Source organism: Syngnathoides biaculeatus, chromosome 17, assembly GCF_019802595.1.
Source record: "Syngnathoides biaculeatus isolate LvHL_M chromosome 17, ASM1980259v1, whole genome shotgun sequence".
NCBI classification, from domain to species: domain Eukaryota; kingdom Metazoa; phylum Chordata; class Actinopteri; order Syngnathiformes; family Syngnathidae; genus Syngnathoides; species Syngnathoides biaculeatus.
In genome coordinates, this window is record NC_084656.1 from 10,478,745 (window position 1) to 10,504,325 (window position 25,581).

The 25,581-nt window shown below is 40.8% G+C and overlaps 1 protein-coding gene across 2 annotated transcripts in view; it reads right to left on the reverse strand.

Annotated features, from left to right (window-relative positions):
- Positions 1-6,307: 6,307 nt before the first annotated feature.
- dym (dymeclin) overlaps positions 6,308-25,581 on the reverse strand; it is a 57,307-nt gene continuing 38,033 nt past the window's right edge. Inside the window, exons 16-17 of one of the 2 annotated variants that reach the window (XM_061800452.1) lie at positions 20,505-20,618; positions 6,308-8,324 (exon numbers count right to left, since the gene is read on the reverse strand). In XM_061800452.1, coding sequence (XP_061656436.1) covers positions 8,175-8,324; positions 20,505-20,618 — 264 coding nt within the window. In that variant the 3' untranslated portion in view covers positions 6,308-8,174. The remainder of the gene's footprint in view (positions 8,325-20,504; positions 20,619-25,581) is intronic. The other variant, XM_061800453.1, reaches the window with a different exon arrangement.

The window sequence follows — 25,581 nt, forward strand, 5'->3', positions numbered from 1 at the left end:
GAACGGGGTTTGGGGAGGGGTGGGGGTGGGATAACATGTCTGAAAGTAATCAGTCACCAGGGCAAAAGAGAGCTCTGTGGAAGTGACTGCGTGTTGTCCTTCCTCTTGGTGTACAGTGGGAATGTTAGCCACGCAGGAAGCGTGTCTGTCAGTTCCATACAACTGCACACTACATTCCACACTGCAGTATTTCTATCTTACTGAGTGTGCAGCAATTAATTGAATATTTGCTCAGCAATAAAATATAGACTCAATATTTGTTATCTTTATTTTCAGGGTGTAAACGAATGCAGTGGCCTTTTGTCATCCCCTGATCCCTTCAGCATCTACATATTTTGTAATATTTTGTTTGAACCCCAGTCCTCACATCAGTAAGCCCAACACTCTAACCAGTTTTCTTAATCCATACATCTATTTTCTTTGCCCCTTATCCTCACGAGGGTCACCAGGGGTGCTAGAGCCTATCCCACCTGTCAACGGGCAGGAGGCGGGGTACACCCTGAACTGGTTGCCAGCCAATTGCAAGGCACATCGAGACAAACAGCTGCACTCTCAATCACACCTGGGGGCAATTTAGAGTGTACAACTAATGGTGAATGTTTTGGGGATCTGGGAGGAAACCAGAGATCCTGCAGAAAACACACACAGGCATGGGGAGTACATGCAAACTCCACACAGGCGGGTCCAGGAATGAACCCGGGACCTCAGAACTTTCAGGCCAACGCTTTACCAGCTGATCCACTGTACCGCCCAGCTTCTTAGTTTAAAAAAAAAAAAAAAAAAAAAAAAAAACACAAAAAAATCCTCTATTTAAATTGTGATTTCCCCCTTGTTCTTAGTTCTTTTTTCCATCCTAATACTTTTTTTCACACAAAATTATTTTTCTCTCCAAGTGATCAGTTAATTTCTTTAAAATAACTTTTTGTTCTCCAAGACTTTACTCAGGTAGTAATTTTGACATGACATAATGTATCGTTTCCACAGCCAGAGAAGTAAAAAACTACTTGAGTTAACTCCCCCCACCGTCCTACTTTATTTTATGTAGTAACGACTCTTTGCATCCACCTTGAGGTGGTGGGTGGGGGGAGCAGCAGTTTCATCCATCTTGCTGCAGTCACGTGAAACGAGAGCCGTCGGTAAGGTGACCCCGGTGGCATGGCGGCCCACGGAAGGCCATGTCTCTTTGGAAGTACCTCCATTCAGCCATCTGCCACCTCAAACCCCCCCCCCCCCCCCCCCCCCGTAATGAAGCCACGGGCATGTGAGAGTGAACCACTACAGAGAGAAAGAAACATTAGCATTGTCCTTGACCGCACAACAATTTCAGGCACAGAGGAAAATCCATACAACGGCGTAAAACTCTCTTGGGAAGTGGCAGCCATTGTGTCTTTTTTTTTTTTTTTTTTAAACCTCCCTTGCCCCCCCCTCTCCTCTCCTCTTAACTTTTTAGCCATTCTTGTAAAATTCAATTATGACTCTTTTCATTTAACAGTTTAATTTCACCCAGGTGAAAATAAACAGACAACTCTATTCCCATAAAACTGTTACGTTGTTTCTCATACTGCAACTTTATTCCTGTAAAATGACAATTCTTCATGTCAAATTATCATCTTTGCCACAATCTTACAACTCCAGTGCTGTAAAACTACCATTTTCTCGTCATTTTTTTTAATGCTTGTAACCTTTGGTATTACCCAATGACACATTGCATTTTATTTCATTATACTTTCAAATACTTTTTATTCCCCTAAAACTACTTTTAAAAAAGTAAGATCCTCACTTGTTTCTCTTGATAACATAGCTTTTTTTTTTTTTTTTTTTAAGCAAAGTGAAAATTTTTCCCACAATATTTGCATGTTCAAAAGCAAAAACATCCACACCCATTTTTGGGATACATGAGCAAATCATTGGGTTTCCTAATGGAAGCAGTTAACATTTCTTTCACTTTCTTCAACTTTATTTTTGTCAAATTTTGACTTTTTTCTCATGATACAACTACTTTAATATGCAATAATATACAGTTGAAGCTAGAAGTTTACATATACTGTGCAAAATGTTCTTTTTTTTCCTCAATGTCTGAAGTCAAATCAGACTAAGCCTCTCCTGTATCAGGTCAGTCAGGATCACAAAAGTTATTTCATTTTGTTAAATGCTGTAATAATTAAATAATTCCATATTAATTTCTTTATTTTCATCAGACCACATCTCCAGAAATTAAGATCTTTGTCTTGGTGTTTTTTTGCAAACTGTAACCTGTGTTTCTTTAAGAGTAATTAATGACTTCATTCTGAGTGAGAGAACTTTCAGCCCATGCCTGTGCAGGACTCTTTTCACTGTGGATAATGAAACTTACCAGCTTCATCCAGAATCTTAAAATGTCTTTGGCTTTTATTCTGGGGTTGATTCGCACATTTCGGACCAAAAGATGTTCCATCTCTGATACAGAGCCCGTCTCCTTCGTGAGTGGTGTGATGGCTGGACATTCCCATTGCATATAATTGTTTGAACAAATGAACGTGGCAACTTCAAGTATCTAGAAATTGGAGGATGAGTCGAGGAACCAGCGTGTTTTAGTTGTGGCCTTAAATACATACCTAGGTGTGCTGTCAATTAATTCACCTTGTCAGTTAACCTATCAGGAGCTTCCAAAGCCATGACCTCTTCATCTGGGCTTCCCCATGTTCTTGAAAGCATTTTTAATGTGTATGTAATGTTTAGACCACAATGCAGCCCTATGGGGGGCACAAACCAGTGCAATCTGTAGGCCGGTCCCAAGCCCGGATAAATGCAGAGGGTTGCGTCAGGAAGGGCATCCGGCGTAAAAACTGTGCCAAACAAATATGAGCGTTCATCTAAAGAATCCCATACCGGATCGGTCGTGGCCCGGGTTAACAACGCCCGCCCCCGGCACTGCTAACCTGCAGGGCGTCGGTGGAAATTCAGCTACTGTGGGTCGAAGACAAAGAAGAGGAGGAAACCGGATCCAGCGTCAGAAGAAAAAGAGGAATGAACAGAGCCTACAACTGAGTGTAGGGACTTTGAATGTTGGGACTATGACAGGAAAAGCTCAGGAGTTGGTTGACATGATGATTAGGAGAAAGGTTGATATTCTGTGCATCCAAGAGAGCAGGTGGAAAGGTAGTAAGGCTAGAAGTTTGGGAGCAGGGTTTAAATTATTCTACCACGGAGTAGATGGGAAGAGAAATGGAGTAGGGGTTATTTTAAAGGAAGAGCTGGCTAAGAATGTCTTGGAGGTGAAAAGAGTATCAGATCGAGTGATGAGACTAAAATTTGAAATTGAGGATGTTATGTATAATGTGGTTAGCGGCTATGCACCACAGGTAGGATGTGACCTAGAGTTGAAAGAGAAATTCTGGAAGGAACTAGATGAAGTAGTTCTGAGCATCCCAGACAGCGAGAGAGTTGTGATTGGTGCAGATTGTAATGGACATATTGGTAAAGGAAACAGGGGCGATGAAGAAGTGATGGGTAAGTATGGCATCCAGGAAAGGAACTTTGAGGGACAGATGGTGGTGGACTTTGCAAAAAGGATGGAGATGGCTGTAGTGAACACTTATTTCCTGAAGAGGGAGGAGCATATAGTGACCTACAAGAGCGGAGGTAGAACCACGCAGGTAGATTATATTTTGTGCAGACGATGTAATCTGAAGGAGGTTACTGACTGTAAAGTAGTGGTAGGGGAGAGTGTAGCTCGACAGCATAGGATGGTAGTATGTAGGATGATTCTGGTGGTGGGTAGGAAGATTAAGAAGACAAAGGTAGAGCAGAGAACCATGTGGTGGAAGCTGAGGAAGGAAGAATGTTGTGCGGCCTTCCGGAAAGAGGTGAGACAGGCTCTCGATGGACAACCGAAGCTCCCGGAAGACTGGACGACGACAGCCAAGGTGATCAGAGAGACAGGCAGGAGAGTACTTGGTGTGTCATCTGGTAGGAAAGGGGAGAAGGAGACTTGGTGGTGGAACCCCAAAATACAGGGAGTCATACAAGGAAAGAGATTAGCGAAGAAGAAGTGGGATACTGAGAGGACTGAGGAGAGGCGAAAGGAGTACATCGAGATGCGACGTAGGGCAAAGGTAGATGTGGCAAAGGCTAAACAAGAGGCATATGAAGACATGTACACCAGGTTGGACACGAAAGAAGGAGAAAAGGATCTCTACAGGTTGGCCAGACAGAGGGATAGAGATGGGAAGGATGTGCAGAAGGTAGGGTGATTAAGGATAGAGATGGAAATGTGTTGACTGGTGCCGGTAGTGTGCTAAATAGATGGAAAGAATACTTTGAGAAGCTGATGAATGAAGAAAATGACAGAGAAGGAAGAGTTGAAGAGGCAAGAGTGAAGGACCAGGAAGTGGAAATGATTACTAAGGGGGAAGTCAGAAAGGCATTACAAAGGATGAAAAATGGGAAGGCAGTTGGTCCTGATGACATACCGGTAGAGGTATGGAAGCAATTTGGAGAGATGGCTGTGGTTTTTTGACCAACTTATTCAACAGAATACTAGCGGGTGAAAAGATGCCTGAAGAATGGAGGAAAAGTGTTCTAGTTCCCATTTTTAAGAACAAAGGGGATGTTCAGAGCTGTGGGAACTATAGAGGAATAAAGTTGATGAGCCACACAATGAAGTTATGGGAAGAGTAGTGGAGGCTAGACTCAGGACAGAAGTAAGTATCTGCGAGCAACAGTATGGTTTCATGCCTAGAAAGAGTACCACAGATGCATTATTTGCCTTGAGGATGCTCGTGGAAAAGTACAGAGAAGGTCAGAAGGAGCTACATTGTGTCTTTGTGGATCTAGAGAAAGCCTATGACAGAGTACCAAGAGAGGAACTGTGGTACTGCATGCGTAAGTCTGGTGTGGCAGAGAAGTATGTTAAAATAGTACAGGACATGTATGATGGCAGCAGAACAATGGTGAGGTGTGCCTTAGGTGTGACAGAGGAATTTAAGGTGGAGGTGGGACTGCATCAGGGATCAGCTCTGAGCCCCTTCCTGTTTGCAGTGGTAATGGATAGGCTGACAGATGAGGTTAGACTGGAATCCCCTTGGACCATGATGTTCGCAGATGATATTGTCATATGCAGTGAAAGCAGGGAGCATGCAGAGGAACAATTGGAAAGATGGAAACATGCACTGGAAAGGAGAGGAATGAAGATTAGCAGAAGTAAAACAGAAATATGTGCGTGAATGAGAAAAGTAGAGGGGGAAGAGTGAGGCTACAGGGAGAAGAGATAGCGAGGGTGGACGACTTCAAATACTTGGGGTCAACAATACAGAGCAATGGAGAGTGTGGTCAGGAAGTGAAGAAACGGGTCCAAGCAGGTTGGAACAGCTGGCGAAAGGTGTCTGGTGTGTTATGTGACAGAAGAGTCTCTGCTAGGATGAAGGGCAAAGTTTACAAAACAGTGGTGAGGCCGGCCATGATGTACGGATTAGAGACGGTGGCACTGAAGAAACAACAGGAAGCTGAACTGGAGGTGGCAGAAATGAAGATGTTGAGGTTCTCGCTCGGAGTGACCAGGTTGGATAGGATTAGAAATGAACTCATTCGAGGGACAGCCAAAGCTGGATGTTTTGGAGACAAGATTCGAGAGAGCAGACTTCGATGGTTTGGACATGTTCAGAGGCGAGAGAGTGAGTATATTGGTAGAAGGATGCTGAGGATGGAGCTCCCAGGCAAAAGAGCGAGAGGAAGACCAAAGAGAAGGTTTATGGATGTGGTGAGGGAAGACATGAGGGCAGTTGGGGTTAGAGAGGAAGATGCAGGAGATAGGCTAAGATGGCAAAAGATGACACGCTGTGGCGACCCCTAACGGGACAAGCCGAAAGGAAAAGAAGAAGAAGAAGAAGATGTAATGTTTAGACCACAAAGACAATAATAATAAAGTTCACTAAGAACTTCTGTCTCTCATTATTGTGGCCTTTAACAAAATTTAACAAAAACAAATTTTACTATCGGTCTTCTGATGGCGATTGTTTGATCCAGGAACACATGAAGTTTCACTGCCCCCCCCCCCCCCAATTTACAATGGGAAATAAATCCAAACCTGCACGAGAAACATCTAGTACCTGATTTGTGTTCCACTGTAATTGCTCAACTAATCCAACAGCGTTTCACTTTGTTCATAATTTGACACCAAGGATCTCCCGCTTTGATACAATTAGTTTTTTATTGAAATCCCTTCTTGTCAAGTAAAACTCACCTCTTCCTATATGTTCAAGTGTGTATAATGTGTACCTAATACATATTTTTTTTTGGACACATTTGGAGGGGCCCAGTTTCTAAAAAATAAAAACAGAAAATAAATAATGCAAATGCCAAACATGCATAAAAAGCGACAATGTGAAGTGAAAGTAACCTGCTACTGTAATGCAACTTAAATCAAAGGTCAATTACCTTGGCTTGCACTGGGTTGTATAATTTCTTATTTTTAAAGATCAAAGACATTCACGCAATACAGAGAAGAATAAGGGGAAAATCAAAGAAAACCATTAAAAATTACAAAGAAAAATAAGTCATTCAAGAGTTAGAGTATGGAGATAGTATTTTTTAAGTTCATTTTTAAAAATGTATTCTCATATTAGTTATATTTCAACTTTCTCACATCTTGGATTCTCAAATTCATAAAGTATTTTTAAAAATAATGTGATCTATATTTTTCAAAAGACACTGTCTTATGAGGAACTGTAATAATAATAGAAATAACTCAAAAGTATTTTAGTTTGTTAAAATTGAATTTAGCTGATATTCCCATTCATGTAGTATGGTATCTATTTTCAGAAAGTTTGTTTAGGACTTTTTTTAAGAACAGTTTTTACAGTATATTATGAAATCATTCTTGTAATATTTTACCCATTATTTCATATTCATATTTTTGTCATGAAATAAATGGAAGAGTAAAAGTAAAGCCACTTGTTTTTTTTGAAAACTTGCGTTCATGGTCAAAACACTGTGCATCTATTAACGATAAAAGGCAATTCTCGAAATACTTCAACTTTATTCTAGCAATATTTAGATTTCTTGTAGTCTTGACAATATTTTATGAGTTGTCATGACAAAAATGAAGTATTAAACTACCAACAAAACCCGTAACATTTCAAGAGTAGAACTGCAGTCTAGACAATTAAGTTTTATGTTGATAGTCATATTATCCATCTACTCATGGAGTAAGTTAATGCTCATTTAATTAAAACTTTGATTCTCATAAAAAGTAACATTTACCATGTTTTTTTCACACTTTAATTCCTCTTGTAATGTTTTGACTTTGTAGCATTTTCTTGTAATATCTGGAATTTGATAGACAAAGTAAGGAAAATAAAGCATATTTTGCAAGGCGGGGGGGGGAGTGTAATTTATGAGTGTTAACTTAATACAAGTATGTGTTCATAGCTGTACTGTTATGCCCTCAAGCATATTTGCAGTTTCAAGTTCACATACTGTTTATTCACTGATTTAAAAAAAAAAAAAAAAAAAAAAGGAGGGAGGGGTCCATTACCTGTAGATTTTTGTCATTCGTGCCAGGGCTCAGTCCCTATCCTCTGCAAATAGTGGGGGAACAATATTCATGAAGAAAAACCAAACTATTTTTCCTGTAAAAAAAGATAACTCATCTTGTTCTACAAACACACTTTGATATTATTCTTGTAGTCACGTTTAGTTGTTCACTGTGGCCCTAATGCTCTTTCAGCAGCGACACAGGCGCGAATAAAAAGCTAACTTACCATTAAAAGTGAGCATTTTACAGAATATTCATGAAATCCCTGGTGTATAGTTTTGCCATTCAGTGCATCTGTAAATGAGTTATTCAGAGTGTTAAGTCCTCTGTGCATGTCTTATATGACCTTTTTTAAAGAAGAAAAAACAACCAGGATTATTATCTGTTACTGGTCTCTGCAGTGCCCCCCACTGCCACCAACGCAAGCTTAAGCTTTGGGAACCTTTAGCATTACTGTGGAAGCAGGTCAAGCCCCCCGGAAGATTCCCAGTGAAGAAGCCAGAGGGATTGTTTTGGTTTACAACAAAATGAGGTTGCGCTGCGACGCCGCTTAACACAAGGTCGAGGCACTTCCAAAGCAATGTCCTATAAAAAGCATCACCCACTCTTTACACAGACACACACTTGTACAAAGTGTCAGTCTCTACTAAGGGATACACACTCAGCCAGAGTCCATGCTGAAGAGCTCGATGCCATGCGGGCTCCAGTGGAGGCCCACTCCCGAATTGAAGACCAGCGACCAGACGTACGGGATGAAGAAGTCCTCGGGCTGGTCCTCCTCCACATACTTGAATTTCAGCTCTGGAAACTTCTAGAAAATGAGAGGGATGTTCAGGAAAGTGATTATGATGCACAGAAAGGGGTGGCACATTCCCAAAAACTGCAAAGAAGGAAATCTCCCATTTCAAGGTCTCACGTCTCAGCACTCCAACTCGGGAGTGCTCTAGGGGAATGGAGAGGGAAGGAGGGGAGAGTGGTGGTTGTGGGGGGGCTTTCAGTGCAGTGCCAGCCCTTTTGCCCTTGATGTCCAAGGTGCCCCTTTGTCATAGTTTCATTTTATTAAACGTGTGCATGAGTGTGTGTGAGCCTCTCTCGGGGCTTTCATCAATAAAATCTAAAGTAACCGTCTTGGGAAAAAAAAAACCCATTAAGTTATAATTCATTAAGGAATAATAGTGATACGCATTTGATTAGAGAGAGTGCATGTAAGTGGGGAGGGGCCATGGCCAGTCCATGCACGTGTGAACCGTTCACCTACGAGTAAGATTCACTTTTATATCAAAGTAACAAAAGTTTCACCAGAATCAGGAGCCCATAAAAGAGCAAGAAAACCAAACATCAATGAAACTTGACTACGCTATGCCTAACTCATACACACAATCACAATTTTATGTTCATTAAGATTCTTGAAATTGTTTTTAAAATGCAACAGCACAAATTTCCAAGCTATTCTTGAATGCACCATATGCCATGCCTCACGCATAACTAGATTGATCAAATGTTGGATGAAAAAGCTATGTTAGTTGAGTAACTCTTTACGTGTGAATGTAGACAATGTGAGAGAAAATAATAATGTGCCCACAAATGACAATATCAAGGAAAAGTCAATTTATTTCAATAATTTGTTTAAAAAATTCAAACTGTTACATTAGTTGACCACACACAAAGTGAAATATTTCAATTTTCATGGAGGTGATCAACCTTTTCCACAGTTCATGTGTGATTGTAGCCCAAGTTGCTTGAATATTGGCCTTCAGATCATCTGCATTTAAGGGCTTCTGTTGCCTCATTTGCCTTCTGACAATACCCCATAAATTTTCAATGGGGTTCAAGTCAGGAGAGTTTGCCGGCCAACCAGGTACTGTTATTCCAAGGCTATTAAACCAAGTACTGGTAGGTTTTGCTTTGTGGGCAGGTGCCAAACCCTGCTGGGATGTAAAATCAGTCTCCCAAAAGCTTATCGCCAGCGGGAAGCATTAAGTGCTCTAAAATTTCCTGGGAGACAGTGGACTTGATAAAGACAATGGACCCACACCAGCAAATAACATGTTTACCCAAGCCAATACTGACTGGTTAAAGTTCATACTGGACTTTAAGCAGCTTCACTTTTGTGGTTCTCAGAATTTTTTTCCAGACTCTGGAAACTTGAAGTATAAATGAAATGCAAAATGCACAGTACTTTTTATCCTTAGCCCAGCATAGAAGCTTTGGGGTTAGACGTATCCAATGTCTTGAGAAATGTATTCTAGCCAACATGACCTAAAAATAATTCCTTTATACCAAAATTTATCATGTAACAAATTGTTTTTATTCTCTTGATTATTGATTCGACCGACAACGCTTGCATTGCATTGTAGCATGCTTGCCCCAGGTAGTTTTTCCAGATTGAGGATAGGCACCGATCGCACTTCTTGAGCTACTGCAGTAGTGGCAGATGTAATTCCACCTGAGGGCAAGGTTAAATTGGTTACAGCTTCCTGAGAGACACAGACCCAACTCTGGGGTCTGACGGCTTCTGAACCAATCCGGCCATGTCACTTTTTGACCCAAGCAAGTCAATGGCTACTGTTTGCCAAATAAAAGCGATGGGGCATGGCTCGTCCACGGGGGAAATAAGAGGAAATAACACTGCTTGATCTGCCTGACCTGTGCTCATAACAGGTAAACACATCGGGGAGTGTAATAAAATGAAGCCAAACATAGAGTGGTGTCATTTTACACAACAGTTTGACCTTATTGTTTGAGCCTGCGGCGGCGAGGTGCCGAGTTACATGATTACTCGCTAACAGCAGTCAGACTCCCACTGGTCTCGGCTAGTGTAGACCACATTTGTTCTCTCTCTCTCTCTCACACTCACACTCACACACACACACACGCACGCACGCACTATTTACACATGCAGTACAGACGACATACAACACTGGCTTGGGTGTTAATAAATAGCTATATGTTAGGGTGGGGAACCCTTGAGTAAAAAAAAAAAACCATTGGGGTGTTCACAATGCATTTGTTACTACGTCGGTGAAGTAACACGGAAAGTCAGGCGGTGCCATAGTCTATCACTAACATAGTGGTAACATAATAATTACAGTAAATAAATGTATGAAAAACACTTTCAGGCCACAAATATAAAACATCCAAACGGAAAAACATTAAGTACGGCAGTAACTGCACATGCATTCTTGCGCCGCTGTGTTCATAAATCCATACACAGTACTGTGAAAACGTATTCCCCCCCCTCCTTCTCAAATTCCTATATTTATGCATAGTTTCCATACTTGGGCCAGCCGTCCCCCAATCTTTCCTTTGGTTCCGACACGCAGTCCGGCCAATGCAAATGCCCGGATGAGAACAGACTCTGCTTCCCAGCATCTACGTGGCCCACCGGTAAGCGGTCAGAGCAGGTGCCACTAAAAGTACCAGGTATGTTTCCAGCCAAGGGTGATCACGCTGAAAATGCCACCAAGTCCCTGATAAGGCAGGAAGAGAAACAGTCGCAACCGACCACAGAATGCATAAAGAACAACTTAATTCCCTTTATTCACCTGTTTTTTTTTTTGCGTGTATCACGTTCATCACCCAAACCTACCTCCTCACGGACCGAGCCGACTAAGACAGACCACAACACCAACCAGGTGATGTATATTTGTGAGTACTCACTGTAATAGTGCCTTGATGTGCAGGATGAGTGCCTAATAATTTGGGGGAAATTACTGGCGTCACACAAAATTCCAACTTTGTTCTCTCACCCGCTCACGGGAGACTAGACGCATTAAACGCTCAGCTTTTCAACTTTCGCCCAACAGACGTTCTATTTCCCTTGTCATATGTATATTTTCTTTCGTTCACCACGGTTTGTGGATCCTCGTCATAGTCAGATGCCTCTTTGCGGTTCCCTATAGATCCCCTGCAGATTTAATTAAATATTCTGTACAATTCCACTCTTGATTGTGTTTTGTGTGAGTTTTGAGTTCAAGTAAGCCTCTGTCATCTAGAGATCATGTTTCAAAAAATGTAGCAAGCTTTATAAGATTAAAAAGTTTTTTGCTTTCTCCCAATTTTTCTTATGCACGTAAAAAGTGACATGGTTCCCGTTTACGAGAAATTATGCTATCCACACCAACACACACACACGCACACACAAACTCCATAATGTGATGCTTTTTTTAAAATAAGTGTTTTTATTTTTGTCCTCAAACCATGACTGCAATCCCACATTTATTTGTTCTTTAAGCCACTTAAATTGATACTTTTTGGGATACATTTTGCCTCACCTCCCAACTAAGTATTTCTGTTTCCTCAATGTCATGGTGGTCATCATGAGCCACAGAGTCATTTTGTCATCAATGATAACCTGGGTTAGCAGTGAATTAGCCTCCTAAAAGTTGTACCATCATAAAACAAATCCTTTTCCAATTCTTATTACCAAATATCACAAAACAGGTAAGGTTTGGCTCATTGTTTCTTTCTTGGTTTAGCGAGCTAGCAAAATACTGCAGAAAATAAAGACTTCTATGAAACTTTGCAGTCATTTTTTTTGTATTTTGAAAGCAATTTCAACCGTTTGATTAATTGATTGCTAAAAAAAAACCTGCTTCGTTGCAAACAAGCAAGAGTGGCTGGTGTTGAACAATTGATGAGCTGGTGTCTACGAGAAAGTCGTCTACCCACAAACACCAGTTGGATAATAGCGATCCTGCCTTGTCAACACAATGTACGTTGTGTGTGTGTGTGTTGTCTGGCATATGGCCTGTGACCCTGTCAGCCCCGGTGTCTGGGTCATTATGATAGCGATAGTATAGCATTGAATAGGACAAGCAGGACTCGTGTGCGTGTGTCTCACAACACTTGATTACGGGTTGCAAATGTATTTCTACAATATGTATGTGGAGACAGCAGAATATAATGAGGTACTCGTGTATTATTGATGCCCTACTTCTATCTACCTGCTATGTACTGCGTTTGGCCCGCGAGGTGGCCGTTAAGTTTTTCTGCCAGCCTGCTTGGCAGAAGCTGTCCAATTTTAGTTGCATCTAACCAAGATAAGTTGGATTCAGTGTTTGGATGATATTTTAGCTGCGCATGGATGTACAAAATCTAGATTACATGAAAACATTGTGTTTGTCTGTTGCACTCTTAAACATGGGCCCATAATGGTAGAAAATTTTATTTTCCATCCATCCATCCATTTTTCTTTGCCGCTTATCCTCACACGAGTGGCGTGAGTGCCGGAGCCTATGCCAGCTGTCAACGGGCAAGAGGCGGGGTACACCCTGAACTGGTTGCCAGCCAATTGCAGGGCACACGAACAGCTGCACTCACAATCACACTTAGGGGCAATTTAGAGCATCCAATTAATGTTTCATGTTTTTGGGATGTGGGAGGAAACCGGAGTGCCCGGAGAAAACCTATGCAGGCACGAGGAGAACATGCAAACTCCACACAGGGAGGGCCGGGCTATAACCCCGGACCTCAGAACTATGATGGCAATGCTTTCCAGCTGCACCACCGTGCCGCCCTTTTATAGTAACAATTTCACACAAAATCTAAAGGAAACCAACTTCTAAATGTGTCTAGATCGGCTTGCAAAAAGAAAAATATATAAATAAGAACGTGGAAAACAATGTGGTCATCTTGACCCATCATCGATGAGCCTGTTTTTTGTCCAAAGCTAATTTGGATTAGTTTTGGAATAGCCTTGATAGATTTTCACACACCTAAATTGTATATATTTGTATAAAAAAAAAAAAATCTGAATTTTAAAAGTGAAAAAAAAAATGTACACAATTTTATTTTTACATCCAAACAATCCTAACTTGGGTTATCAAACTATTCACATCCATATCTACTTACTCTCATGCGCTTGGCTTTATGTTTCCATTACATTTATATACTTTTCACTGAGAATGGTAAGATGTCAAAAAATATAAAATAAAAATGTCTCATTTTTCACCAAGAAAGAAAAGAATATGAAAAACCAATATGGTTTTAAAAGTGAAACAAAAAGTTGTCACCACAGTTTTCTGGGTTCTTCCTTAGCCCATGTCCATTGGATGAGACAATGTGCAATCTTCCCAAGATAAAGGAAAGGAACAGTTAACCCCCCCCACATATATACGGAAGCCACAAAAGCTAATCGCTGATCCGATCGTTCACAGCATTGTCATGCCAACTACGATTTTAGCAGACATGTGACTTAGATTGCATCTAAAGCCTTCCCAGTAATTCATATACTTGAATTTGATCTTTCAATCCCCGAGTATCTCAACAGCGAACACAAGGCACACATCATCGGGACGCCACTCGCGGTTGACAGGAACAGATGGAACAAATCACTGTTTCCGACGTCTGGGCGAGCCCATTTCCCAAAATGATAAAAAGCTGTTAGCGTGGCGTGCCGTCAGGACGGTGGGCCAGCGGTTAATCTGAAAAGCTGTCATAAGAGCAAAATGGGAGCAGAAATGATGCGCTTTACAGCAGGTCACAAAAACTCATGCCTTCTCAAAATGAGAGCTTTTTGACTCTTTCCCGCGGGAGGGGGAAAAAAAGCAACTAAAATGGCAGCAACAGACCATTCATGTATTGAATTGCTATCTTTTCCGGTACATACAGCATATACTATTAAAATCATGGGCAAAATATGGTGATAATATTGTACCATGAGTTACTCTCGCTGCCTACCAGCTACTCAAATAAAAAGCTCGGTTCAGGATTTTGAAACAGCAAGACTTTTCCTCCCCCTTTGCAATTACTGGAGCAAGCACAAAAAAGTATCCGATATGGCCACATATCTCAACAAAAGAATGTTTCCTCTGGGTTCCAGTGCTTTCTTGGAATATTATCTTGGTGCCTCGACTGTCTGCACAGCGCCTTCCTCTCTGAATATATCTGCACCATCCAGCCCCGCCTGGCAGTCACGACGGTTGTCTGGGACCACTTGGCCTGAGCTCCTATCAGTTAGTGTAGGTCCTGGTGGGTCATGCCCTTGCCTCTGGATACAGACTGGCTGGCCTCATGTCTTCACTTGGGGACACCGTGTTCCCTTCTCTTCCCTTTCCTTTTCTCTGCGCTTATACTGTGCTGTCAAATGCTAGGCTAGACAGAGAAGAATGTGAGCCATAGAGCAAGTATGAACCAGCCTTGAACACACACACAAGCAGCGCATGGTGATTTGTCAAAAAACAAGCCCATCTATTATTAATCTTAAAGGTTCACAGTCATATTTAGCTGAGGTCTGGGTTCCAAATGCACTGGAAAGACAAAAAGATTGATAATTCCTAAAGGTTGAACAGCCAGAAGTGATTCTGACGTTTTCCCTATGTGGTTTGTTTATCATACAGTAAAAGAGAATGAAATGGTAAATGGGTTTTCACTTGCATTGTACTTTTTCTACCTTCAAGTCAAGAGCAACTGGGCGTTCAGTATGTTGCTCAAGGACATGGTCGCAGGCGCTGAGGAATGAACCTACAACCTAATAAAATAATTCACAATGGAATGAGATAATTACCATTAGCAACATTTTTTTTTCCTGAATGCTTATCTTAAGTGGATGATGCACCTAGTAAAACTGTACTCCTTCCTGAATAAATTATTATAAATTAGCATTTTGCACTGACAAATTGCAAGCCAGTAAATAAATTGCAGATCCAAAGCTTAGTGAAACCTGTCCGAGTGGCAGTCTATTATTGCTGATTGGCTAATCATTTTTGAGCCCATCTAAAACTTGGATTAAAGCGATTTGGGAGTGTGAATTCATGTGAAACATTGTTGTTATTGTGAGAAGGTTGCTGGCAACTTGTCCGACAGAGGCCCAAACACAAAAGATACTTTGCTAACTAAGCCCTCCTCCTCCATTTGCCCCGTCACCAGGAGCCAGAGAGTCTGGAGGCTATCACTGCTCAAAAAGGAAGATTTCGGTCGGCCTAAACAACATTCCATTGCAACTGCCCATGAGAGTCATATACACACCCTGAAACAACACACAATGCACACCCACAAACAACGAAACTATGACAGTGTCATCCCCGAGGCCGTCGTTTTTTTAAATCTCTCTTTCACTTGGGACAGACTGTGTAGATCTTTCTAGCATTCCTTATGCAAACAGGCATCTTTCAGTCTTCTGACAACAGTTTCACTCTGACCGGGAACAACAGTTTGTTTTGTCAGGTCACAATCTGTACAAAAACTATTAACATCATCGAAATGCCTCGGGAACACCAGTACAAGTCTGTTTTCAAGTTCTGATGCTTTTAAGGCCGTTTCCTGCATCTACATAACAGGAAAGTACCAAAATGCATTTCTGCCTAATCTTTCAAACCGCAAAAAGATAAAATTTTAAAAATGATCTCTTGTGAGGAGTGTGTTAGAGATTAACTAGAAAACCCCAAATCTTCTGTTTAGTCGTTTATATGTTTGTATTACTGATGTCTCCTGGAGATTAGATAATTGGGTCAAGACTCATCGGTGTTACCTATAGTTAAGGTTTCTAAAAAATTGTGAAATATACCAATATTAACAATTTGTGTACTGATGCTATTTGAGGTACAAACACACGAGTGATTTTTTTGGATCATGTAGATTTGTAGAACTATTCTTAGGATGGTTACATAATAGCTTATCACCTAAACAAGCAGCCAAAGAAAATTCTTCTTAGGATGGTTACATAATAGCTTATCACCTAAACAAGCAGCCAAAGAAAATTCCTCAGAAGAGGGAATTGTTGGAAATTCCAGCTTGCGTGCTTTTTGTGCATGCAATGTTCGGATGTTGTTGAACTTTGATTGTTTTATGCCAGACACCTTGTTAGGAAGCTAAGGCCCTGGAGAAGACGTGTGAATTTCAGTCACAACAAACAGCTGTTTTTTTTTTTTTTTAAATCATCGAAGACTGTGCATTTGTGATGAAGTCAGAAATACCCAATGCAATACAATGTAGAGAGAGGAATTCCCTATTATTGCTGCATTTGTGCATGCATTATTTGTACGGATGCAAGGGATAAAAAAAAAAAAAAAGAGGGCTCGAATTGGATGAAGGTGTCAACGAAACAAAACTGAATATTGTCCTCCATTTTGTAAAACGCCTTTTGTTAATTAAATGAAAACAAAATGTAAAATATAGACATTTATATGATATGACTTAAAGTGCAATATAAAGCATGACACCCTCACCTTCTATAAAGTGCAATTCAAGGAATAAGCACTTCCTTTAAACATGCATGGTAAATTGAACAGCAGCCTTTGTCAACAAGACATTTAACAAAGCATACCTGATTTTATAATTTTGTATTCTCTTTGGTGACTGGGATATTAGTATTGGGTCACTACGTTCAACTCAGTCACTGTTTCAGCTATGGGGCAACCTGCACCAGATTTGTGCCTCCGTGTCTTTCGGGATGTATGTGTCTGTTGTGAGCGTAATAGACAACACCCAGGATCATTCCACAATTTTGATTTTCTCCTGCTGATGAAGACTTGCCTTGATCGTTACACCGAAGAAGGTGTGCGACAGGATTTCATAACCTGTTTAGCATGATGGAGTCTGACCTCATGTTTTCAGCAATACATGGCCCAATAGCTTTTGTAATTGGTTAAGATTAAGGAATGTGGAGCAACGTACTACTTAAATGCCAAAATGCTAAGTGGTTCTTGGGAAGACTTCGTATTACATGACACAGGATCAAGAGTTTTCAAGTTTCTCTGCTCCTCCACTATGCTTGCCATGACTAACATCCACCGCTGTACTTGACTATCCATCCAAACTGTGTTTCTGTGGGTCATTCAACACCAACAAATTAAGACAGGGACACAGGAAGTCAGCGCCACACTTTTCTGCTGATAGGCGCCCGCCACCTCTTTGCTCACATAGAGAGTTTAGTTTTGAAAATAGGATATTTAATATTGATTCATCACGGGCATGTCACATTATTTTGAAAGAGTATTTCTGCAAATGTAGTCATTTGCTTATAACACCTGAAATTAGGTAGTTGTGGGCTTTGGGATCTTTTCATGCTAATGCTTCCGCCGAATGAGCAGAAACGTTAGGAGGGGATGGCACACTGCACAAATACTTTTAGACAAATCGCTGACCAGGTGTGTGTCGAACCGTGGAGAGTGTGACCCGGGGGGGATCAAGGATGATCCTTTGCACCACTAATTAGTCAGTGCATGTATTATACATCAGGCACCTTGTTGGGCAGCTAAGGGGTCCCCAGAAAGAGATTTCGTTCCCCTGCAGCAATTGTTTGTTATACAGTATTTATTGTGTGATAATTTTTCTCCTACAGAAATGCAAAATAATATATTTAGTGAGCTTTTTAAAAAAGACAAGGGACCATGCTCCAGCTCCGGGCTGTAACTTCCGTTATGTCATTTTCAGTCCACCAACAAGTGAGCCAGTGCAGGAACTGATTCGGGCATTCACTAAATTAAAAAATAAAATACTGAAAATTACAGCATCTTAAAAAAAAAAAAAGTTTGCTTTTAAATGGGATGGCAAACCTGTCAATTGGGCCAAAATAAACTAATACACAGGTCTGAAAAGGATTTTTGATATCAGGAATAGTCTGGTTTTTGCGGCAGATGAGAGCCGGATAGGCTCCAACTCACCCTGAGCCTGAGCAGGATAAACAGTACAGAAAATGCATGGCAAGATGGGGAGTTTTATTAATCTAACCTTTGAAAAAGGTTATGGTCACCTAAATAGGCTGCCAAAGAAAGAGGAAACATGTGAATTTCTTGTCTTTTCCCAAAGAAATTGCGTGGGTTTGTCTGTGTCCACGTGGACAAGCGGCAGGCAGTTTTGTTTTTCTTTGGTATTTTAAAGTACTTTATGTTTCTCACCTTTGTATGAAAAGCACTTACAAATAATGTTTGAGCGATTAAAAAAAGTAATGAGGTTAAATGCAATGGGGTGAAATTAGTTGGAACATAAATTATTGTAGCTTGCAGCTTATATGGGCTGCTCAAAAAAATGAAAGATGATGCCACAACCTGGCAAGGAAACCCAAGTTCACAAAAAGAAGTGAGCAAGCCTCAAAGTCAATGATATTTGACCCAATATAGTGATTACCCTTCACCGCTACCTTGTCAGCATTCTCTGTGCATTCGCTGCCAAGAGCTTTTAGCAGCAATTACCAATTCATTGATGATTGCATACAACATTAATCTAGCCTATGGATTTTCACACTGGGGGCTGAGTACTTCAATGAGCTCATCAGACGAAGGCATGCGTGAGGCATGGAGAGAGACAGCTGTTTGTTTGAGCGATGGCACCATCAAACAGTGGCCTGTGTCTCCCCGAGGAGACACTGGCCAAATTCGCATGTCATTTCACGGCGCCCTGTGGAGGTAGAAAAGCAGCTCAGATGAGGGCAGCAGGTCAACGTGATGGTGAACCACATGTGCAGATTTAAAAACAAAGGGAAATGCAAATGGATGCACAATGGTAGAGGTTGGTAGTGTGTTAATGGTTAAACTGGCTACCCACATTGATTTCAAAGATCAACGATTTTATAAAATGTCAGTGACCCCACATATGACGAGGAAAAATCGCCAACTTTGCGCATACTGCTCTTGTGTGTGGTAAACTTGAGATGACCAACATGGCACAGCATACACACGACAATGTCTGTTGTAATGCCAAGACTAACCTGGGAGAGGCAGCACGGTGGCAGAGAAGATCGTGACTCACAGAAATACAAAGAAGAAAAAGTAGTAACTGGCGAAGTACTGAACCCTTGCTATTCACGAGGTTAGAATCAAGGACCCGCTGCACATATAAAAAATTCACAAAGAATGCATCACTCGAAAAAGTTTCTAACTGCCTATTTTTATAGTTTAACTGTACCTCAAACTATAATACCGAAAAACTTTAATATTAAACTTCTCTTACAACATTTCTAATAAAAACGGAGCAGAATTGCGAGGAAGCTGGCATACATGTCGATGCGTCGCAATAAGCAAGTTCCTAATTTTCTATTGGCTGCTTAATTACACTTGTAATTAAGCAGCCAATTTGTCAACCAGCCTACCACTGCCAAGAATGATGTGGATCTTCCTCTGCGTCACCTTGAGAGGTTTACCACCCTTCCTTTATCCTGTGTCAGCAGCAGAAGCAGCCTCTCCTGCCTTTCCAACCTCGACTGGAATGTTGACTAGCAAACAATGGCCAATGCCAGCTACTTACAGGCAATACAGAAAAAGCACAAAAATATGTGGATAGGCGCAAACAGGTTAATTTCTCAGCAATGTTCTCTGTTATTCAGCCTTATTGCCGGAATGCATAACCCGCTTTAGAGCAATTTAGGAGCCAGAATGCATATCTTGCTTTAGAGCAATGTAGATCTAAGCGACAGCAGGCTTGTCCACATGATGGACACATGGCTCATCGATGGCTATATTACCTCACGCATGGATGGCGATAGCAAGGGCCACGTGCCATCCCTCTTCCATGTCATGCTAGCAAGACAAATGCTTGCAGTCTGTATGGAACATGAAACACACAAAGCATGCAATTAAGAGCTTTGGTGGCGGTGTGGAGCTGAGCAGGGAAAAGACTGGATACATATTTCCTTGCTGAGTAAAGGTGGAGTGCCAGGAGGGGGTGGGGTTCACAAAACCGGCAGGGGTGGTGGAAGTGTTGGTTAACAAGGCATTGTGGCAGATTTAAACCTGCCCCTCATTCCTCCCCATTTCCCCACGTCGCATGTGCCCGTGACAAAGTGCCCCCCAGCCATCATCATCTCCTTGAAATATCTTTACATGCTCACATGGAGCAGGCCATCAGAGATGAAAGGAAGATGGGCAGTCTGGATAATGAGAATGGGGTTTGGCCTTTTGTCACCTCCGAATGGCTATTTCTATCTTTCTCCCAGTTCACTCTCCCGTGCCATAATTCCTTTCCCACCTGAGCACACAACCCTACAGCGCTGAGTCACCACGGCGGTCCCTATGCATGAATCATGATTACGGACAGCTTTGGGCACCCATCTTACCTTCAGCCTGTCTGTAGGGAGCGCTTGGGCTCCTTTCATGATCACCTCCTGGACCCTCTCAACAGATAAGTCACTTCCCGCCTGCTCCAGACGCTGGCTGAAGAATGTGATCACCTTAAAAGGTTGGAAAACAAATATTTCATGAATTGAATAAACTACCTTGTCAAAATGATGCCCGTTTATATGGGCCTTCATAAACCAACTGAAAACAGGTTTCTGTCACCAATCCAGAAGAAAATGGTACTTGTAAACTTCACATTACAGAAGGAAGGATTCACAGGCAAATCTAACAAGATTCTTGACAAAAATCAGCTGCCATTTACGAGGATAATGAAAATGAAACAAAGGTGGACTGTTTAGCCGGATAATGAATAAAAACATAATGCCAAGTAAAATCTCAATTGGTTAAAAAAAAAAAAAAAAAGATGGTAGATTATATATATATATATATATATATGTGTATATATATATATATGGAACACACACATCATTATAATAAATGACCATTGAAATGTGCATTGGTTAAAGCTGGATAATAAACACGGTAGGTATCTTTCACGGTGTTAAAAAAAACCTCTTGGCTTTTTCTTTGAGACACAAAGGCACTCGTTTCATGCTTATCTTACTGAAGTTTAGTATCAGTTGCCAGCCCTCACTTGATCAAAACTGAGCGCCGTCGCATCACGCCCGCAGCAGGAGCGACCCTATATGATGACACTCTGTGCAATATAGTACTTTAATGATCCATACAGAACCACACGACAAAGCAGCCATTTCCATATATACAGTGTATGGAGCTTGTTTGGATGGCAACTGATGGAGCTTTAATAACACGCTGGCTATAATCACTGATACAGATGCACAAAGGCTGGATAAACATTGGTGCAAAAGCTTGTTAGTCTGGGGAAAAATGTTTGATATAGAAATGCTGTCAGATATTTTATTTATTTTTCAGATGCTTAATGCTGAAACTTTTCCCCATAGGAAATATGTTCCAACGTCAAAACATCATTTTCGATCTATTAATTGCAAAGGCAACGTTCATGGTAACTTTCAAAATTATTTTACCATAGTAAAGAGATGATAACCACAAAGTAATAAAATTTAATAAAACTAAAATAAAGTCCAACTACTGACTCTTGGAGGATACTCAACTGTCACATCCCGGATCATTGCCTCTCACCTGTTCGCTTGCTTGGCATGCTGGTATTAAAATTATTGAATTAGTCAGTCGACAGATCCTTTCCTATGGTGCAGTTAAATTCAGTTTTATTGCTGGTTGTACGGTGATCACACCTTCATTTTTGTCAGGAGTGTTAACCTTGTGTAGTGGGGGGGGCGGGTATCTGTTTGGGTTTTCACTTCATGTTGTACCACTTTTGGGACATTTCAAGCTGGAGTTTTTACTGTCTATCGATTTGATGCTGTATTATTATTGATGAGATAGAATCCAACCAAAAAATGGACATCCATGTAGTCAAATAAGCCAATTCTTGGTCAAATGATCTAATATTTTAACTGTTTAGTGTGGAACTGTGGATTTTTTTCCCCACAATTTAAAACAATTCCCTTTTCTGACATGCTTTTATGAAAATACCCTAAGGATAAAGAGTTGAAGCAGATTTTAAATACCCAACTCTTGCAGGCAGCAGTTCACTCTGTGTATGTAGCAAATGGATACGTCACCACACGCGTATATTGAACATCTGTGAAGTTTTTCCAAATTGGTTATCAAAAGTCTATATTAATTTCAACATGTTGTTGGAACAATTATTTATTAATACATACAGTATTTTCTTTTCCAACATTTGGCCTTTTGAAATTTTCTCTACTACGAAGGCATCTAACTCGAGGCCCGCTTCACTGTAAATGGTCTGTCAACTCGTACCCACATTTTTTTCCTATAAATATGTTCCAAATAGTCATAAAATATAAAGTAAATTTTTTGGGGTAATTACCAAATATGATGGGGTGATTATTAGTATTCCCTCCAAGGAATATGTCAGTAAGGGACAAGAAGTGTAATTGCACTGCCCTTGAGCTACATTCCCAGTCTGTAAACAAACAGTGCAGCCCAGCTACTGTACTTGATGACATGTCTCATAATACTTAAAAAAAAAAACGACATACTAACATGACAAAAAGGCAACTACAGGCCTCTTTTATGTCAACATTCTGACTGGTATATTGCCGTTGCACTTATCCACACCCTTCATTTCCTGAAAAGAAAATGAAAGCAAGATAGAAACCCAAGGAAAAGGACATGTAATTACACAGATGTTCGGATTTCAAATGATGTCAATTATTTTGGGACACCACGACTACGAGTATTATTCCCTGTCCAATTAACTTTGGCACATTGCTAAAAACACAAATTTTGTTGTTTGCAGGTCATTAGCTGAAGTAAGTATTTAGCACTTTCCACCAACGTTGGAATGAACTATTCCCTCCATTATGTCATGCCCGGTGGGTTTCAGCCCAAACGATATCAAGCACATGCTGTGCTTGATCTGCACTAGGTTCTCGCCTTAAGATATGTTTGATACTGCATAATTAAAAATCCCTTTTATACAGAGTTTCTTTTTTTCCCCCAACATATATATTTTCCAAACCGACAGCACTAAACACATCCACATGCAGTGTTTTCTTCTTTCGCTACCAGAGCCCAAAGGACCATTCTCTATAGAAAAAAATACTAATCTCTTCATAATTTCTGAAGGCTTGCTATATGGGGTTAATTTTGAAGACCAGTTCCCAATCAAGCATCACATATGCATGCGGATTTGCTAGGAGAGAGGGGGAAGACTTTGGAGAATTACCTCGGGGAAGCTGACTTAACCAAGGGATTCTAGCAAGCAAGCTTGCTCATATGGATAACAACAGTGCCGATAGCGATGTACGCTGGAACAACCCCCCCAATTGCACAAACATATACACACCCACGCAAAGAGAGACTGCATGGCTTCCTTTCACGTTTTTTTTTACCCAACTGATCAAGCCACGAGCGACAAGTTTCACTTGTCCCTTCACAATCATTTGTAAAATATATTTGACACTTGTTCTGTCCACAAAAGGGTCCGACTGTTTAATTTTTCAATGCTGTGCAACGCTCCTGTTATATTATAAATCAAATTAACGTAAAAATCTTCATTCGTACAACAAGGTCAATTTTCTTTTTCAATCAGGATACACATACAAAGTTGCTGCATTGCATTGTTTATGAAAAAAATAATAATGGTTGCTAAAATAACTTGAAATTGAAAACTCTACTCCATGCTATCATTGACCTGGGATTTCCAAAAGGGAGTAAATTTTGCAGTTAGTCACTTTGAAAAAAATCACACATAAAAGCAGATGCAGTTTATAAATAAATGAAGCATCCAGAGACTAAAGCTTGCATCAGATCAAGTGATTTGGAAATTTCAGGGACCAAACAGTAATACAATGAAGGGTAATTTCCGGAAAAAAAAAAAAGCCTCGGTGATGTCGCTGAAATGTTGTGTCCTGATAACAAAAATCTTAAACAAATGGTATCAACTGGGCCGCCACACTGTTGAACAGAGAATATCAGACATTAGCATGGCTCATGATTCACAGTTGCACTTAGACCTCCAATCGTGTGAGTATTTTAGTGTTGTATTCGATGAAAACTGTGACATACAATACTTGGTTGAACAGGTAGATTGTCTGTGTGAGAGAACACACAATTTGATTTGATTTTTTTTTTTAATTACTGGCCTGTAGTCTTGGTACTCTGTTGGAGTAAATTTTTTGTATGTTGCATTTACAATAAATCTGACTGAGCAAAGATATGTGTGTGAGGAGAGAATGATGTTTATCTGTATGATGTGGCGCTTTGGCTCTTTGAGTTACACAGTAAAAATATATGGCTTTTCATCTCTGGTTGCCCACCCTTGCTCTAGGCCGTTCCATCACCACTTCCAAATAGGAGATGGGCAGACCCTCGCTGTCGCCGTCACGCTTTGATGAGGGGGCCTTTAACACTAAATGCAGTGTAAATAGGCCCTCTGGGTTAAGGCCTCTTTATACTGACGCGTGCGGCGACTGCACTGACGTCAGTGCGGCTATCCCGCGCATAGTTTGCCTTGATACAACCCATGCGGACAGTTTTCACCATGTGCTGCAGTTTTTCTCCTAATCAGAGAGGTCGCTACAGTTGGTATTGGCTAGGATGCCACCAGGCGAAGTTTCCTCAGTACATTTTGGTCATCTCTGCTAGGCGTTCTTCCTTTACTTTCCAAAACAAGGAACAAAGCAACAACAATGGCGACCGTGGAACAATGTCCGCTTGAACAAATGGACCTAAATGATCAGACGATATACATTACATCGATATAGGCGGTGGCATCATAGGTGGTAATTGGAGCTGGGAGGAACAATGAGTACATCATCATAGCTACATGGAGCAACTATTTTATTATTATTTTTTTTTTAAATGTGCGCGGCTAGCTACGCAGCGTTGCTGTGTGGGGTAAATGCATAGGTCACGTGATGCAATACGGGCATTGTCAAAACCCCGAACGCACAAGTATAAAGTTCAATCAATCAATCATTGAAACCAAAACAAAAAACCGGGTGTACGTACTGTCCTAAGTTTTACTGTGATGTTAGAAAGGGCACATACAATTACTATACTATGCTTTCAGGGTGACTTAAATAAAACAAAGACTCTTGTTTGGTTGCTGGCTTCCACCAAATGATCAGTTTTTGTTTCATTGTTGTCCCTAAACAAGTCCCCGTCTTCAGAGATTTAAAAAAATAAATGAAAAAAAAAAAACAAATTAAATGGGTTTCTACTCGAAAGCACCACAAAAAGAGGAAAAAAAAACCCAGGTTGTATTGATTTAGTTTCCTTTGCCTAAAGACACTTGTAAAATTTGAACAATTGTGTCATCTTTTGAGCGGTGACCAAAGAATGAGTGGGCTCAAGTGAGCAAACATTAATAGCTATGCAAGCTACAGATTAGACGATCGGTCCATATCAAAGTCAGTATCGACGTGCATCATTCATCTTCCGTTCCGCTTATCCTCACTGGGGTTTTGAGCTTGCTGGAGC